An 18,935-nucleotide genomic window follows, 5' to 3' on the forward strand; every position below is an offset into this window, starting at 1 on the left:
ATTACAAAAATAAGCTATAAATTTCAAATAAATCACAAAATTTCAAATAAATTTGAAATTTGAAATTTAAACTCATGAACATTCTGGAAAAATACCATGACACTCATAATGTTCAAAATATTAGGCTAAAAATTTCGAAATTTTTTCCGGAAAAACAATGTTGCGGTTTATCGGTTTTAACTAAAATAATCATAAAAACATGGAAAAATTATATTCATTAACTTTTCAATTTTAGATCTGAAAAAGATAATAAAATGCAACATTAGACGTTTTTCCTAAGCCATAGAATATGTTTTATTAATTTTTCACTAATAATGTCACTATTTATGCTATTTTTCTTCAAAAATCCATAAATCATGCAAAACGACTTCTTTATAGCCAATTATTTTACACACATCTTGTAAAATTGCATGTGACAACATATTAAATTTCTATGACCAGATTCGAAATTTAACTCATATTAACCTATTTTTCACTTAAATCCGAATTTAATAATGAAAAATCCATTTTTCGAGCATAACAAGTCCAAAAATTATGAAAATTTACAGGTTATCTCAAAATAGTATATGTGACAACATATCCAAAAATCAACTGAAAATTCGAAGTATAGCTAATTTTAGACCGAAAATGACATTTTTACTCATAAAATCATATTTAAATGCCATTATTGTATTATATGAACAATAAAAATCCGTAAATATAACCAAAATATCCTAAAACATTTTAGGACCAGAAATATTAACATGCATGAATTAATTTCGTGATATATCATAATAACACAAATTTTACAAGTTTTATATGTTATTCTTATAACTCGGAAAAACTTTTAACCGATTTGCATGCAAACAACCATGGCTCTTGATACCGATTGAAGGAAAAGTAGATCTATATACTTACATATTCATATATGTTTTAATTTAATTTGTCATAAAATTAAATATGGATTTTATGCATGCAAACAAATGAGCAAAATAGAGGAGAAATCATGTTCTTACATTGGATGTTTCGGATTATGGGCACAAGAGAGATCACCTTTCTCTGTTGTTCTTGTGTGATGCGTATACGTAGCGGAAGACTTAATTGTTTTGTTTTTGGGTTTTTGTTGTGCAAAAGATAAAGGATATTTGTTTCGATTCCTTGAGAAGAGATCGAAAACAATGGGATATTTGGTATCACTAGACCTATAGTGATAACAATGGGGGAATTACTCGAAACGCGTCAAGCAATTCAACTCAAACTGCGGAGCACGTCCTTAGTTTAAGGCAAGACTCGAAATCATCGACTCTTTGAAAAAGATTGAAACCAACAAGTTTCTCTCTCTAAAATGTTTTTACTTCAACTTTGGATGCTTACAAATGAGGGAGGCTAGGTCCTTTTATAGGACAAAAGCCTTGGCCTCCAAGTAAAACATTAAATGCTAGTTGTAAGTTCTAGGATGATTAGATGCATAGAACTTACAACCTACTAGACCTTTTGTCAAATCTTATTCAAACTATGTTGAAAAATGCAAAAATATAAACTAGGATTCTTCTCCCTTGGTGCCGCCACATTCGGCCTTCTCCCCTTGTTCCCATTTGATTTTTCTTTTGTTCCCACACGGCATCAAGGGGTGTGCGGATCTCGAGCTTCAACCGCGCATAATACCTCTCTTTTACGTAAACCCATCCAATTTTCATGCATAAAAAATGTGTTATTTGGGCCTGGTTTTGATTGGTGCTCTATGTCGAGCACAACTTCTTCCATGGGGTCCATATCCGCGTCATCTCCTCCTTCTTGAAAAGGAATTGCCCTCAATTCCTTGATTCCATCGTCGTCAATGTAAGGAGATAGATCCCCGACGTTGAAAGTGGCGTGTACCCCATATTCTCCGGGCAACTCGATCTTGTATGCGTTGTCGCCTACCTTTGATATTACCTTGTAGGGACCTTCTGCTCGCGGCATGAGTTTGTTCTTACGTTTGTTCGGAAAACGCTCCTTCCTTAAGTGTAACCACACGAGGTCTCCTTCGTTGAAGGATCTTGGCTGGCGGGTTTTGTTTGCTTTGCGCTTGTACATTTCATTAATTTTCTCAATTCTTGCCCTGACTTGATCATGTAGTTTGATCATTGATTTCAATTTGGACTCCGCATCCTTGTGTATGATTTCATCCTTGGGTAGGGGAATGAGGTCTAGTGGTAAATACGGGTTTATACCATATACGACCTCAAATGGGGAGTGCTTTGTTGCATAAGTTGGGGAGCGGTTATATGCGAATTCAGCGTGCGCGAGTTTCAAATCCCAATCTTTCGAGTTTTACTCACCGGACTTCGCAGATTGTTCCCAGTGCGATTCGTGACCTCCGTTTGTCCGTCCGTCTGGGGATGATGAGAAGTGCTGAACAAAAGCTTGGTTCCCACCCTTCTCCGTAACGTTTTCCAGAAGTAGCTTAGGAATTTGGAATCTCGATCGGAGACGATTGTTCTTGGGATCCCGTGGAGTCGTAAGACTTCCCGAAAATACAATTCCGCCACATTGCTGGCGTCATCGGTTTTGTGACAGGCAATAAAATGGGCCATCTTTGAGAATCGGTCGACCACTACCATGATCGCATCTTTGCCTCTTTGTGTTCGTGGTAACGCCACGATGAAATCCATGGATATATCTTCCCAAGGTCGGCACGGGATAGGCAATGGCACATACTCCCCAGGTTGGAATTTGCTTTTGGCCATGTGACATGTGATGCATTTTCGCACTATTGCTTGCACGTCTCCTTGCAACTGTGGCCAATAGAAATGTTCCTTGAGGATATCCAAAGTCTTGTTTACTCCAAAATGTCCCCCAAGTCCACCTCCATGGGCTTCTCGAATAAGTAGTTCTCGGAGCGGGAGCTTTGGGACACAAAGTCTATTTCCTTTGAAAAGGAAACCGTCTTGCGTAATGAATTCTTCATGAGCCCTGTTCTTGCAAATCTTGAAGATTTCCCCAAAGTCGGGATCGTTCTCGTAGGATTCCTTCAAAGTGCTTCAAGCCCGAATCGGACATCGAGTACCGTCAATAATGAGTATCGGCGTGAGAGAGCATCGGCCACCACGTTACTTTTGCCAGTCTTGTATTTGGAGGAGAAATGGAAGGATTGTAAAAATTCCACCCACTTGGCATGCCTTGAGTTCAACTTTTGCTGCCCATTGATATGTTTCAACGATTCGTGGTCCGAGTGCAGGATGAAATGACTTGGTCGGAGATAGTGACTCCAATGTTGTAGGGCCCTTACGATCGCATAGAATTCCTTGTCGTAAGTCGAGTAATTAAGCCTGGCCCGTTCGGTTTTTCGAGAAAGTAAGCGATGGGTCGCTTTCCTTGCACTAACACGGCTCCAATTCCAACACCGCTTGCGTCACATTCGACTTGAACGGGCGGGTGAAATCCGGAGTGCCAGCAATGGTGCCTCACACGCTTTTTGGATAATCGTTTGAACGACCTTTGAGCAATGGAGTCCATACGAAAGTTCCTTTCTTTGTACATTCAGTGATGGGGCTAGCGATGGTGCTAAAATCCCGAATGAATCTCCGATAGAACGAAGCAAGTCCGTGAAAGGATCGGACTTCCGTGACAGTCTTGGGAATAGGCCATGATTTGATTGCCTCAATCTTGGATTGGTCGACGGAAACCCCTTCTTTAGAAACCTTGTATCCAAGAAATATAACGCTCTCGACTAAGAACGAGCACTTCTCCTTCTTTCCATAGAGTTGTTGCTCCCGAAGTGTGTTGAACACCTTACGAAGATGTTGGAAGTGATCATCCTTGCTCCGATCAGAGATCAAGATATCGTCCAAGTAAACGACTACGAATCTGCCTATGAAAGGCTTGAGTACCTCGTTCATGAGCCGCATAAAGGTACTTGGAGCGTTTGTCAAGCCGAATGGCATAACCGTCCATTCGTATAATCCATGCTTAGTTTTAAACGCAGTTTTCCACTCGTCCCCTTCTCTCATCCGAATTTGGTGATAACCACTCCTCAAATCCACTTTAGAGAAGATCTCGGCTCCATGTAACTCATCGAGCATATCATCAAGCCTCGGAATTGGAAACCGATACTTGATAGTGATGTTGTTCACGGCTCGACTATCGATGCACATTCGCCACGTTCCATCCTTCTTTGGAACAAGTAGTGTAGGAACGGCGCATGGGATCATGCTCTCGCGTACATAGCCTCGTTCCATTAACTCTTCGATTTGCCGCTGTAACTCCTTGGTCTCCATCGGATTGCACCGATAGGCGGCTTTGTTTGGTAAAGGAGCTCCGGGCAGGAGGTCGATTTGGTGTTCGATCCCACGAATAGGTGGTAACCCAGCGGGTAGTTCCTCGGGGAAAACATCTTTGAACTCATCCAAGAGCGAGATTAATCGTCCATCCTTGCTTTCATTGCTAGAAGTCTCATTGACCACCATTAGGTGAACCTGGTTGCCATTGACAATGGCCTCGTCCACTTCTTTCTCACCAGCGAGCATGGTCATGCTAGTAGCCGTTCCACGCTTGGCACTCATAGAACGTACTTCACTTGGCGCCATTGGTTTTAAGACAATTCTTTTTCCCTTACTTACCAACTCGTACTCGTTGCTTCGACCGCGATGCACCACATCCCGGTCATACTGCCAAGGTCGTCCTAATAGGACATGACATGCATCCATTGGTACAACATCGCATAGGATGTCGTCGTTGTAAGATCCCATGGTCAGTGCCACCCTCACTTGCTTAGTGATTTTCACCTTATTCTCGTCATCCAACCAATGCAGGGCGTATGGTTTTGGGTGAGGGATCGTGGGTAGTTTTAATTTCTCCACCATTTCTGTTGAGGCCACGTTGGTGCAACTGCCTCCGTCAATGATTAGGCTACACCATTTGTCCTTCACTTGGCATTTGGTGTGGAATATTTGACTTCGTTGCTCCGTTTCAATGGGCGACGTTTGAGCTTGCAGGGTTCGGAGAACCAAATTGCAATCATAACTAGGAGCGACGTAATCTTCGGCGTTCCCGGCGGGTGCCTCTTCCTCATCTCCTTCTAAATTAAAAATACCCTTAGTTCTTTCCTCCTCTTCGAACAGCTCATCACGACATTCCACGGCCTCTCTTAGGGTGATGGTTCGTTGATTCGGGCACGCATTTTTGAAATGTCCAAACCCTTGGCATTTAAAACACCGAATCTGTGTGTAGCTATTCTCCTTTGAGGCGGGCGGTTTGATAGCAGCACTGGAGGTAGGGGTCGTCTTGGGATCGGTGGTATTTCCCGTGGTGCTTGCCCTTGAGTTGTTCTCATTTTTCCAAGTCCGACTATTCTCACCATAGGTGGTTGCCACCTTCGTCTTTCCTTGTGCCTCCACTTTGAGACACATACTACACAAGGTATCGAAATCTGAGTAATTCTGTAACTCGACAACATGGGCGATGTTGCGGTTTAGACCTCGTAGGAATCGCGCCATTCTTATGTCCTCATCCTCCACCAAGTCTCCCATTAAGGCTAGGTTTGTAAATTCGTTAATGTATTCCAGGACACTTAGCCTTCCTTGGGTAAGATCGGTGATCTTACGATAGGTTGTGAGCCTATGTGTGGCGGGTACATATCTTTTCCGTAATTTGAGTTTAAGCACGTGCCACGATGTTATCTTTGTCTTTCCGGCTCGAACTCTTCTGGTCTTAAGGCTTTCATACCATAATGAAGCCCCATTTCTTAATTTCAAAATGGCGTACTTGCAGCACTGTTCATCATCGAGTCCCTTAAAATCAAACATCCGATCTATTTGTCTTTCCCATTCAAGGTAAGACTCGGGATCCGTGCCTCCTGTGAACTCGGGTAGTTCACTCATCTTGAACTCGTCAATGACTCGTTCACGTCTTGGCTGCCATTTGGGATCGTGTTCTTGTAAATTCTTTAGAGCCTTTTGAAGATCCTTGAGAAAGTTGGGATCGTCGAAGTTCATGTTTGGTGATTGGTGTTTTGATTTTCGAAAAGAAAGATGTGTGTTTTTTTTTTTTTTTGTCAGTGAACAGTACCGTGAACAGTTGTTTTTTTTTTTTTTTTTTTTTTTGTTCAATTCGTGCCTTCAAGATCCAACCGATTAAACCTCAACTACCTCGCCGAGTTTAATCTTTGAATACCAAGCGCATTGGATATTCAACTATCAACTGATTGGGACCTCCTTAGGACCGTCTTGATTTTTTTGGGGTGATCAAGAGCCGAAGCTCTGATACCATTTGATGCGTATACGTAGCGGAAGACTTAATTGTTTTGTTTTTGGGTTTTTGTTGTGCAAAAGATAAAGGATATTTGTTTCGATTCCTTGAGAAGAGATCGAAAACAATGGGATATTTGGTATCACTAGACCTATAGTGATAACAATGGGGGAATTACTCGAAACGCGTCAAGCAATTCAACTCAAACTGCGGAGCACGTCCTTAGTTTAAGGCAAGACTCGAAATCATCGACTCTTTGAAAAAGATTGAAACCAACAAGTTTCTCTCTCTAAATGTTTTTACTTCAACTTTGGATGCTTACAAATGAGGGAGGCTAGGTCCTTTTATAGGACAAAAGCCTTGGCCTCCAAGTAAAACATTAAATGCTAGTTGTAAGTTCTAGGATGATTAGATGCATAGAACTTACAACCTAGACCTTTTGTCAAATCTTATTCAAACTATGTTGAAAAATGCAAAAATATAAACTAGGATTCTTCTCCCTTGGTGCCGCCACATTCGGCCTTCTCCCCTTGTTCCCATTTGATTTTTCTTTTGTTCCCACACGGCATCAAGGGGTGTGCGGATCTCGAGCTTCAACCGCGCATAATACCTCTCTTTTACGTAAACCCATCCAATTTTCATGCATAAAAAATGTGTTATTTGGGCCTGGTTTTGATTGGTGCTCTATGTCGAGCACAACTTCTTCCATGGGGTCCATATCCGCGTCACTTGTGCTATCCTTTAATGGAAGAACCAAGATCCTAGTATAGGATCTCTCCCTAAGCTTAATACCCAAGGCTTTCTCTTAATAAAAATTAATATTATAGGAACTAGTACAATATTAATTTAGTAGAAAATTGAACCAAAAATATTATAAACACTTAATTATTTTCGGTTTATAGAGAGAAGAAGAGGAGAATTATTTTTCTCTCTAGAATTCTAATTTTTGGATGAGTAGTAGAATGAATCTCTAAATAACAATAACCTTATTGTATATGAGGTAAAATTAAGAGAAAAACCAATTGGTTTTTCTCTCTTAAAAACCGGACAAAGGGAGTGGGAGGGGAGCCAATGCATGCACACATTTGTCTTCACAATGTTCAATAGGGTTGCATGGCTAGGCAATTAGGTAATCATTGTGTTTTCCATTATCTTAATCAAACACAATATTAGCTTAAACCACCCCTTAATTTCGGTACACTTGATAATATGGGATCCATATTATTTTTGTCAATTTGTCAATATGTAACATGTCACATGTCACATAAATTTGTTATGTATTTTTAACATATTAAAAATCAACGCATTATGAAAAATACGTCACATACAAAAATTGACTTAGTAATTTCATAATTACTTGTACCAAAATATTTTACCATTTATAAATCACAACAGATTGTATTTATAATAATTCATTCAATTTTCGATTGTTTCTTTAAACAATAATTTCATCCGAGTAATGATACAATTCGATTACTCAGACCGTATCTTATTTAATCACATTTCAATATGATACGTAAATTTTACTTCCAAAATCGTCCGTCAATTTTCAAATAATTTAATTAACTCGTAACGTTATACGATTAATTAAATAATCAATTAAGAGTGTTGCCCTATAGGTATAACCTAGGGGGTCAACTGATCACCACCGTCGCACGACAGTAATGTCAAACACTAGTCAGCCAATCATTACCGATATATGTTGACCAGTTGACAGTAACAATATTACTTCCCAATTGTATTCTTTATAATGAGATTCAAACATGTGATCATCATGATCAACAGTCGTGATCGCATTATTGTCGGAGGACACATATTCCAACATAATGAACATGGAGAAATGGTTAGAACAACAAGTCACCATGACAAGGATAAATAGGTCACACAACGAATCACAAGGACTAATGAATAAGGACAAATGATTTAGACAACGAGTTACAAGGATTAATGAACAAGAACAAACGGTTCACACAACGAGTCAAAAGGACTAATGAACAAGCACAAATGGTTTACACAACAAGTCACATGGACTAAGAACAAGGACAAATGTTTTACACAACGAGTCACAAGGACTAATGAACATGGAGAAATGGTTAGAACAACAAGTCCCCATGACAAGGACAAATAGTTCACACAATGAATCACAAGGACAAATTAACAAGCACAAATGGTTCACACAACGAGTCACAAGGACTAAAGAACATGGACAAATGGTTCACACAATGAGTCACAAGGGATAATGAACAAGGACAAATGGTTCACACAACTAGTCACAAGGATTAATGAACAAGGAAAAACGGTTCACACAACGAGTCACAAGGACTAATGAACAAGCACAAATGGTTTACACAACAAGTCACAAGGACTAAGAACAAGGACATATGTTTTACACAACGAGTCACAAGAACTAATGAACATGGAGAAATGGTTAGAACAACAAGTCTCCATGACAAGGACAAATAGTTCACACAACGAATCACAAGGACTAATTAACAAGTACAAATGGTTCACACAACGAGTTACAAGGACTAAAGAACATGGACAAATGGTTCACACAACGAGTCACAAGGACTAATGAAAAGGACAAATGGTTTACACAACGAGTCACAAGGATTAATGAACAAGAACAAATGGTTCACACAACGAGTCACAGGGACTAATGAACAAGCACAAATGGTTTACACAACAAGTCACAAGGACTAAGAACAAGGACAAATGTTTTACACAACGAGTCACAAGGACTAATGAACATGGAGAAATGGTTAGAACAACAAGTCACCATGACAAGGACAAATGGATCACACAACAAGTCACAATGACTAATTAACAAGCACAAATGGTACACACAACAAGTCACAAGGACTAAAGAACAAGGACAAATGGTTCACACAATGAGTCACAAGGGATAATGAACAAGGACAAATGGTTCACACAACGAGACACAAGGATTAATGAACAAAGACAAACGGTTCACACAACGAGTCACAAGGACTAATGAACAACCACAAATGGTTTACACAACAAGTCACAAGGACTAGGAACAAGGACAAATGTTTTACACAACGAGTCACAAGGACTAATGAACATGGAGAAATGGTTAGAACAACAAGTCACCATGACAAGGATAAATAGGTCACACAACGAATCACAAGGACTAATGAATAAGGACAAATGATTTACACAACGAGTCACAAGGACTAATGAACATGGAGAAATGGTTAGAACAACAAGTCACCATGACAAGGATAAATAGGTCACACAACGAATCACAAGGACTAATGAATAAGGACAAATGATTTACACAACGAGTTACAAGGATTAATGAACAAGAACAAACGGTTCACACAACGAGTCACAAGGACTAATGAACAAGCACAAATGGTTTACACAACAAGTCACAAGGACTAAGAACAAGGACAAATGTTTTACACAACGAGTCACAAGGACTAATGAACATGGAGAAATGGTTAGAACAACAAGAACCCATGACAAGGACAAATAGTTCACACAACGAATCACAAGGACTAATTAACAAGCACAAATGGTTCACACAACGAGTCACAAGGACTAAAGAACATGGACAAATGGTTCACACAATGAGTCACAAGGGATAATGAACAAGGACAAATGGTTCACACAACGAGTCACAAGGATTAATGAACAAGGACAAACGGTTCACACAACGAGTCACAAGGACTAATGAACAAGCACAAATGGTTTACACAACAAGTCACAAGGACTAAGAACAAGGACATATGTTTTACACAACGAGTCACAAGAACTAATGAACAAGGAGAAATGGTTAGAACAACAAGTCTCCATGACAAGGACAAATAGTTCACACAACGAATCACAAGGACTAATTAACAAGTACAAATGGTTCACACAACGAGTTACAAGGACTAAAGAACATGGACAAATGGTTCACACAACGAGTCACAAGGACTAATGAAAAGGACAAATGGTTTACACAACGAGTCACAAGGATTAATGAACAAGAACAAACGGTTCACACAACGAGTCACAGGGATTAATGAACAAGCACAAATGGTTTACACAACAAGTCACAAGGACTAAGAACAAGTATAAATGTTTTACACAACGAGTCACAAGGACTAATGAACATGGAGAAATGGTTAGAACAACAAGTCTCCATGACAAGGACAAATAGTTCACACAACGAATCACAAGGACTAATTAACAAGCACAAATGGTTCACACAACGAGTCACAAGGACTAAAGAAGAAGGACAAATGGTTCACACAACGAGTCACAAGGGATAATGAACAAGGACAAATGGTTCACACAACGAGTCACAAGTATTAATGAACAAGGACAAATGGTTCACACAACAAGTCACAATGACTAATGAACAAGGATAAATGGTTAGCACAACAAGTCACAATGATAAGGACAAAATTATTCACACAACGTGTCACAAGGACTAATGAACAAGGACAAATGGTTTACACAACAAGTCACAAGGACTAAGAACAAGGACAAATGTTTTACACAACGAGTCATAAAGACTAATGAACCTGGACAAATGGTTAGAATAACAAGTCACCTGACAAGGACAAATAGTTCACACAACGAATCACAAGGACTAATTAACCAGCACAAATGGTTCACACAACGAGTCACAAGGACTAAAGAACATAGACAAATGGTTTACACAACGAGTTACAAGGACAAATGAACAAGGACATATTGTTTACACAACAGGTCACAAGGACTAATGAACAAGGACAAATGGTTCACACAACGAGTCACAAGGACTAATGAACAAGGACAAATGGTTAGAACAACAAGTCACCATTGCAAGGACAAATGGATCACACTACGAGTCACATGGAGTAATTAACAAGCAGAAATGGTACACACAACGAGTCACAAGGACTAAAGATCAAGGACAAATGGTTCACACAATGAGTCACAAGGGATAATGAACAAGGACAAATGGTTCACACAACGAGTCACAAGGATTAATGAACAAGGACAAATGGTTCACAAAACGAGTCACAAGGACTAATGAACTAGCACAAATGGTTTACACAACAAGTCACAAGGACTAAGAACAAGGACATATGTTTTACACAACGAGTCACAAGAACTAATGAACATGGAGAAATGGTTAGAACAACAAGTCTCCATGACAAGGACAAATAGTTCACACAACGAATCACAAGAACTAATTAATAAGTACAAATGGTTCACACGAGTTACAAGGACTAAAGAACATGGACAAATGGTTCACACAACGAGTCACCGGGATTAATGAACAAGCACAAATGGTTTACACAACAAGTCACAAGGACTAAGAACAAGGACAAATGTTTTACACAACGAGTCACAAGGACTAATGAACATGGAGAAATGGTTAGAAAAACAAGTCTCCATGACAAGGACAAATAGTTCACACAACGAATCACAAGGACTAATTAACAAGCACAAATGGTTCACACAACGAGTCACAAGGACTAATGAAAAGGACAAATGGTTTACACAACGAGTCACAAGGATTAATGAACAAGAACAAACGGTTCACATAACGAGTCACAGGGACTAATGAACAAGCACAAATGGTTTACACAACAAGTCACAAGGACTAAGAACAAGGACAAATGTTTTACAAACGAGTCACAAGGACTAATGAACATGGAGAAATGGTTAGAACAACAAGTCTCCATGACAAGGACAAATAGTTCACACAACGACTCACAAGGACTAATTAACAAGCACAAATGGTTCACACAACGAGTCACAAGGACTAAAGAACATGGACAAATGGTTCACACAACGAGTCACAAGGACTAAAGAAGAAGGACAAATGGTTCACACAACGAGTCACAAGGGATAATGAACAAGGACAAATGGTTCACACAACGAGTCACAAGTATTAATGAACAAGGACAAATGGTTCACACAACAAGTCACAATGACTAATGAACAAGGATAAATGGTTAGCACAACAAGTCACAATGACAAGGACAAAATTATTCACACAATGTGTCACAAGGACTAATGAACAAGGACAAATGGTTTACACAACAAGTCACAAGGACTAAGAACAAGGACAAATGTTTTACACAACGAGTCATAAAGACTAATGAACCTGGACAAATGGTTAGAATAACAAGTCACCTGACAAGGACAAATAGTTGACACAACGAATCACAAGGACTAATTAACCAAAGACAAATGGTTCACACAACGAGTCACAAGGACTAAAGAACATGGACAAATGGTTTACACAACGAGTTACAAGGACAAATGAACAAGGACAAATTGTTTACACAACAGGTCACAAGGACTAATGAACAAGGACAAATGGTTCACACAACGAGTCACAAGGACTAATGAACAAGGACAAATGGTTAGAACAACAAGTCACCATTGCAAGGACAAATGGATCACACAACGAGTCACATGGAGTAATTAACAAGCACAAATGGTACACACAACGAGTCGAAGGACTAAAGATCAAGGACAAATGGTTCACACAATGAGTCACAAGGGATAATGAACAAGGACAAATGGTTCACACAACGAGTCACAAGGATTAATGAACAAGGACAAACGGTTCACAAAACGAGTCACAAGGACTAATGAACTAGCACAAATGGTTTACACAACAAGTCACAAGGACTAAGAACAAGGACATATGTTTTACACAACGAGTCACAAGAACTAATGAACATGGAGAAATGGTTAGAACAACAAGTCTCCATGACAAGGACAAATAGTTCACACAACGAATCACAAGGACTAATTAACAAGCACAAATGGTTCACACAACGAGTCACAAGGACTAAAGAACATGGACAAATGGTTCACACAACGAGTCACAAGGACTAAAGAAGAAGGACAAATGGTTCACACAACGAGTCACAAGGGATAATGAACAAGGACAAATGGTTCACACAACGAGTCACAAGTATTAATGAACAAGGACAAATGGTTCACACAACAAGTCACAAAGACTAATGAACAAGGATAAATGGTTAGCACAACAAGTCACAATGACAAGGACAAAATTATTCACACAATGTGTCACAAGGACTAATGAACAAGGACAAATGGTTTACACAACAAGTCACAAGGACTAAGAACAAGGACAAATGTTTTACACAACGAGTCATAAAGACTAATGAACCTGGACAAATGGTTAGAATAACAAGTCACCTGACAAGGACAAATAGTTGACACAACGAATCACAAGGACTAATTAACCAGCACAAATGGTTCACACAACGAGTCACAAGGACTAAAGAACATGGACAAATGGTTTACACAACGAGTTACAAGGACAAATGAACAAGGACAAATTGTTTACACAACAGGTCACAAGGACTAATGAACAAGGACAAATGGTTCACACAACGAGTCACAAGGACTAATGAACAAGGACAAATGGTTAGAACAACAAGTCACCATTGCAAGGACAAATGGATCACACAACGAGTCACATGGAGTAATTAACAAGCACAAATGTACACACAACAAGTCACAAGGACTAAAGATCAAGGACAAATGGTTCACACAATGAGTCACAAGGGATAATGAACAAGGACAAATGGTTCACATAACGAGTCACAAGGATTAATGAACAAGGACAAACGGTTCACAAAACGAGTCACAAGGACTAATGAACTAGCACAAATGGTTTACACAACAAGTCACAAGGACTAAGAACAAGGACATATGTTTTACACAACGAGTCACAAGAACTAATGAACATGGAGAAATGGTTAGAACAACAAGTCTCCATGACAAGGACAAATAGTTCACACAACGAATCACAAGGACTAATTAATAAGTACAAATGGTTCACACGAGTTACAAGGACTAAAGAACATGGACAAATGGTTCACACAACGAGTCACAGGGATTAATGAACAAGCACAAATGGTTTACACAACAAGTCACAAGGACTAAGAACAAGGACAAATGTTTTACACAACGAGTCACAAGGACTAATGTGAAGGAAATGTAGATTCATATACACTTTAACATACTCATATATGTCTAAAAATTTGTCATAAAATTAAAACGGATTTTATGCATGCAAACAATAATATAAAAGAAGAGAAATAATGTCCTTACATTCAATATTTCGGCTATATTGGGCACAAGAGAGATCACCTTTCTCTTCTTGTTCTTGAGCTATTCCAATGGATGAACAAGATCTAAGAATAAGATCTCTCCCCAAGCTTTATACCCAAGGCTTAACACTTAATCTAATTAATATTATGAATACTAGTATAATATTAATCTAGTAGAAAAATGACCCAAAATTATTATACATACTTAATAATTTCGGCTATATGGGAGAGAAGAAGAAGAGAGAGTTTTTGTCTCTCTAGAAATCTTATATTTTGATGAGTAAAAGAATGAATAAGCATCCACTACCTCTTAGTGAATATTAGGCAAAATAAGAAAAACAAACTCAAGTGTTTTTACTTCCCAAAACCGGTGGGAGTGGAGGAAGGAAAGAGCCAATGCATGAAATTGTTGCTCTTAACAATGTTCATAGGCTTGCATGGCTAGATTACTTTATAATCATTATGTTTTCTTATTTAAAATATAAACACAATATTAAGTCCATTCCCCTCTTATTTTCGGCACTTTACATAACATGGTGTCCATATTATTTTTGTCAATTGTCTATATGTTACATGTCACATGTCACATATATTTGTTATGTAATTTTTAACATATTAAAAATCAACGTATTATCAAAAATACGTCACATACAAAAATTGACTTAGTAATTTCACAATTACTCGTACCAAAATATTTTACCACTTTATAAATCACAACAGTTTGTATTTATAATAATTCATTCAATTCAATTGTTACATTAAACAATTATTTCATCCGAGTAATGATACAATTCAATTACTTGGACCGTATCTCATTTAATCACATTTCAATTTGATACGTAAATTTTACTTCCAAAATCGCCCGTCAATTTTCAAGTAATTTAATCAACTCGTAACGTTATACGATTAATTAAATAATCAATTAAGTGTATTGCCCTTTAGGTATGACCTAGGGGTCAACTGATCACCACCGTCACACGACAAGAATGTCAAACTCTAGTCAGCCAATCATTACCGATATATGTTGACCAGTTGACAGTAACAATATTACTTCCCAATTGTATTCTTAAAATGAGATTTAGTAATGATATTTAAATCATGTGATCGCACTATTGTTGAGGACACATTTCCCAACAATCTCCCACTTGTCCTCGACAAGTGTGCGTCACCAATTCTCTTGTCCTATTACTATCTCCCACTCAATGCAAGGTGTCTTTCAGGTCGTACTTGCAAGTGATCATATCGAGAGTGGTTTCCTCGATCTGGAGAATAACTGATTGACCGGATTTATCCACTCTGGATACCTTCCGAGCGTGGCCACGCATTTCCAGTTCATTACTCCTCGAGTGGCCCTGAGATATTGTTTTAACCCTGACAAGGGGATGGACAATTCCTATCGCACTTATTCCCTTCGACTAGCCACAGCCATCATAACCCAAAATATGCCCATTTGACCCCATTTACGAAGGTCGTAGTAACACAAATCAAAGTTAATCTGAAACTGAGCCATCTTAGGTGAATAGTCTTTAGTCAAAAGAATCGACTCATTAGAATACTATAGCAGCTCTCGCCACGACCAGGCTAAATAAATTTGCCAGAACTCTATAAGCGGTCATTAGGCCCGACAAGGTGTTCCTAACATCTGCCTATGTGATCGACTAGTCATCTCACATGACTGTATGGCACTTGAACTTGCCATCAATCGCATCACACTCTAGTCACTTCGAGACGTCACCTCATACAAGTGACTATGGGCGAATACAATGTTAATCCGTGTTCACTTTAACGGGGTTCAATTGTCTCTACAACCCGTTTGGATGTAACAAAGTATAATAAAAGAGTTTTAAAGTAAAACTCGAACGACAAATGCGATTATCACATATGAATAGTCAATGCCTGATTACTATTTCATATTCTATAATCTAATTTGATCTTGTACGTAGTTGTCCATTTCAATTCAATTGAAATGACATGACTCATCATGTTTAGCCTTTGAGAAGGCTTTGGTTAGTAGTTTTATCAACTTCTTGTACCTTACTCAACCTTACTACATACTCGTTTTCCTTTGTAATGTATACACTTGCATTACAAAACTTTCTGAGTACGTGTCAAGATCCAATCAAGACATAGTCCCTCTAGCCTTAGAATAGCTCCCACTGTTTTCATAGTGTGCGGGACTCATCCTTCTTGCACATCTCATGATTGCAAGTGTACTCAATTTCCGTTATAAATATCTCTCATTGTTCTTTATTGCCTAGAACGATTCTAGAAAATCTACTTCTTAATAAACATTGCCACAATGGTATCTTAACCATCCTAATGTGTTTTGATTATGGTTTTGTCGGAAACCATGCGCAATCTCAATTGTCAATTGTCACTTGTGTAACACCCTTACACAAAATTGCATCATAAACACTTTGCATCATAGCCTTAATGCTTCTGCAAGCACTTAAGGGTAATCTTTATAGCTTACTTGGTAAAGATGACTTAAATTCGATTTTGAAAACAATTCATCATACTCAAAGCATATGAAGTGTTATACATCATTTCTTTTCAATTGATTCGGCAAAGAAGCAAATGAAATCAATCAAATATATTCAATTTAATTGAACTAGTCATGAATCTTATCAACATAAGACTTCTTAACGACGCTAATATCATGTGGATTTATCTTCATAAATCCGGATATTCAAGATGTATTATAATACTCCAAAAGTCTTAAATCATTCTCAATGATCAATATGTCATCCACATATCGGACTAATTAAAAATTCCGTAACTCCCACTAAACTCCATGTATAAACACAACTTCTCGACTTATCGAGAAACGTTTTATCACATGATCAAAATGTTGATTCCAACTCATTGATGTCCTACTTAAGACCCTCTCTTAAGTTTCACATTATCTTAGGATTGCAAGAATCCACTAAACTCAAGACATGTATTGAATACATTCCTTCTATTGAAGAAGTGGGTTTTAGATTCACTCGCTATGTATTTCATAACCTCATAATGAAATACAATCCCTAAGAAGATCCAAATAGACTTAAGCATTTCAACTAGCGCAAAACACTTTGCCACCAATCAAACTTTGAAATCTCTCTTTATTAGTGCAAAACCCTTTGTCACTAATCAAGTCTTTCGATTCGGATTTTCATGGCTCTAAGCCTTGAATTGAGCTGTGACTTTAAACACTCTTATGTAAGTCATATGTTCATTACTTTCTAGAAGTAATCAACTTGAATCAAACAATTTCTTTTGTAAGTTATAAGCTCTTTACTTTCTTAAAAGTAGCATGAATTCATCATTTTTAACAAGTGACGAATTTAACCTCCTAGGTTTTGAAGAAACAATGTCTTACACAAAACGTCTCATGTAGCCAAGAAAGATCAGTTTCTTGCGACATAACATTCTTTGTGGCTCTTGAAAAATTTCTCCCACTCTGTCTTCAAAATAAACTTGTATTTTAGAAAGACAGCTTCACGAGCCACAAACCCGTCGTACTCGTGATAAAAGAAAGGGAAAAATGAGCATTTGTTTCTTGTGAAAAACTTACAACCATGGTACCCTTACCATTTCATATCTCATATGATTCGATTTAGTGGAAAAATAATTTAGACAAAAGATAAAATCCCCAAAAGGATCAAGTAACTCAAAGTAACTTGATTGAAATCCAAACCATATCGAATAGCGTTTGATTTCTTATCTAATCACACATTATGCCATGATGCGTGCTAAGAGAGATTAACATGTGATACTATATCACATTACTTTGGCTTATATCAAAGTCTTCACTTTGATAATCCCATCACGACTAAATCGTGATTCCTTGAATTCTTTGAAATTCTTCAAAGATTTCTCTATTTACCTTATTAAGTGAACATATTAGTGTCAACTTAAATCGTTGGTAAAAGATAATGATCAACCTATTTTGGATCGATGATATACAACCTCGATCTCCTTTTCAACCAAAAGGCACGAGACATCTTGCTTTGAATACAAGATACGCATATACCATTAACAATCTAATGGTTTCAAGAGTACTCGATAACTCTTTGCGTTCATCATTCCAAAATTTTAAGGTTTAATCTTGGGTTACCAATTTGAGTCTTACATCATCTTCATGATATATCATTCTAGTTTGGTTTAGAATATAATCACCTTGATAATGGACTAGCCATACATCAAATCGTGGTGTATAGGGTCACAAAAGTGAAACCTCTTTTGTATCTTAACAAGTTTGTATTCTTATTTAGAGTTTATGTACTTAATAGTCACAATTAAGTACAACTCCAAACCCGAAAACTAGATTTAGTACACAATTAGTCTATCTCTCGATATTGTTGTTGCTAGTCGTCATATTCTTATCATCCCATGTATCAAACATAATGATGAAAACCACCACCGGTTTCTAATATTGACGAAGTAGTACTAGCAAAATTTATGTCAATCATATAAACATTTAAAGAAGAAGATCCCATTAGATGTCCCACAACTAACTTGTTGATTCTTCAATAATTTGGGGTAGTTTCCTTTCTCGTGTCCAACATTTTAAGACAATGGAAACTTTATCGGTCGGGATTGATAGGTTTAGTATCGTCATTCTCAACAACTTTACCTTTA

At 37.9% G+C, this 18,935-nt stretch overlaps 1 protein-coding gene across 1 annotated transcript; it reads right to left on the reverse strand.

The window, feature by feature from the left end:
- Window positions 1-3,425: 3,425 nt before the first annotated feature.
- Window positions 3,426-5,954, reverse strand: LOC141640897 (uncharacterized). Its single transcript, XM_074449575.1, has one exon. The coding sequence runs from the start codon at window positions 5,952-5,954 to the stop codon at window positions 3,426-3,428; it is 2,529 nt and encodes an 842-aa protein (XP_074305676.1).
- Between the last annotated feature and the right edge of the window lie 12,981 nt (window positions 5,955-18,935).

Source organism: Silene latifolia, chromosome 2 (assembly GCF_048544455.1).
Source record: "Silene latifolia isolate original U9 population chromosome 2, ASM4854445v1, whole genome shotgun sequence".
Classification (NCBI taxonomy): Eukaryota; Viridiplantae; Streptophyta; class Magnoliopsida; order Caryophyllales; family Caryophyllaceae; genus Silene; species Silene latifolia.

Bases quoted from the DNA above. Each gene is read 5' to 3' on its own strand.
- LOC141640897 (XM_074449575.1), bottom strand. From the start codon at position 5,954: ATGAACTTCGACGATCCCAACTTTCTCAAGGATCTTCAAAAGGCTCTA.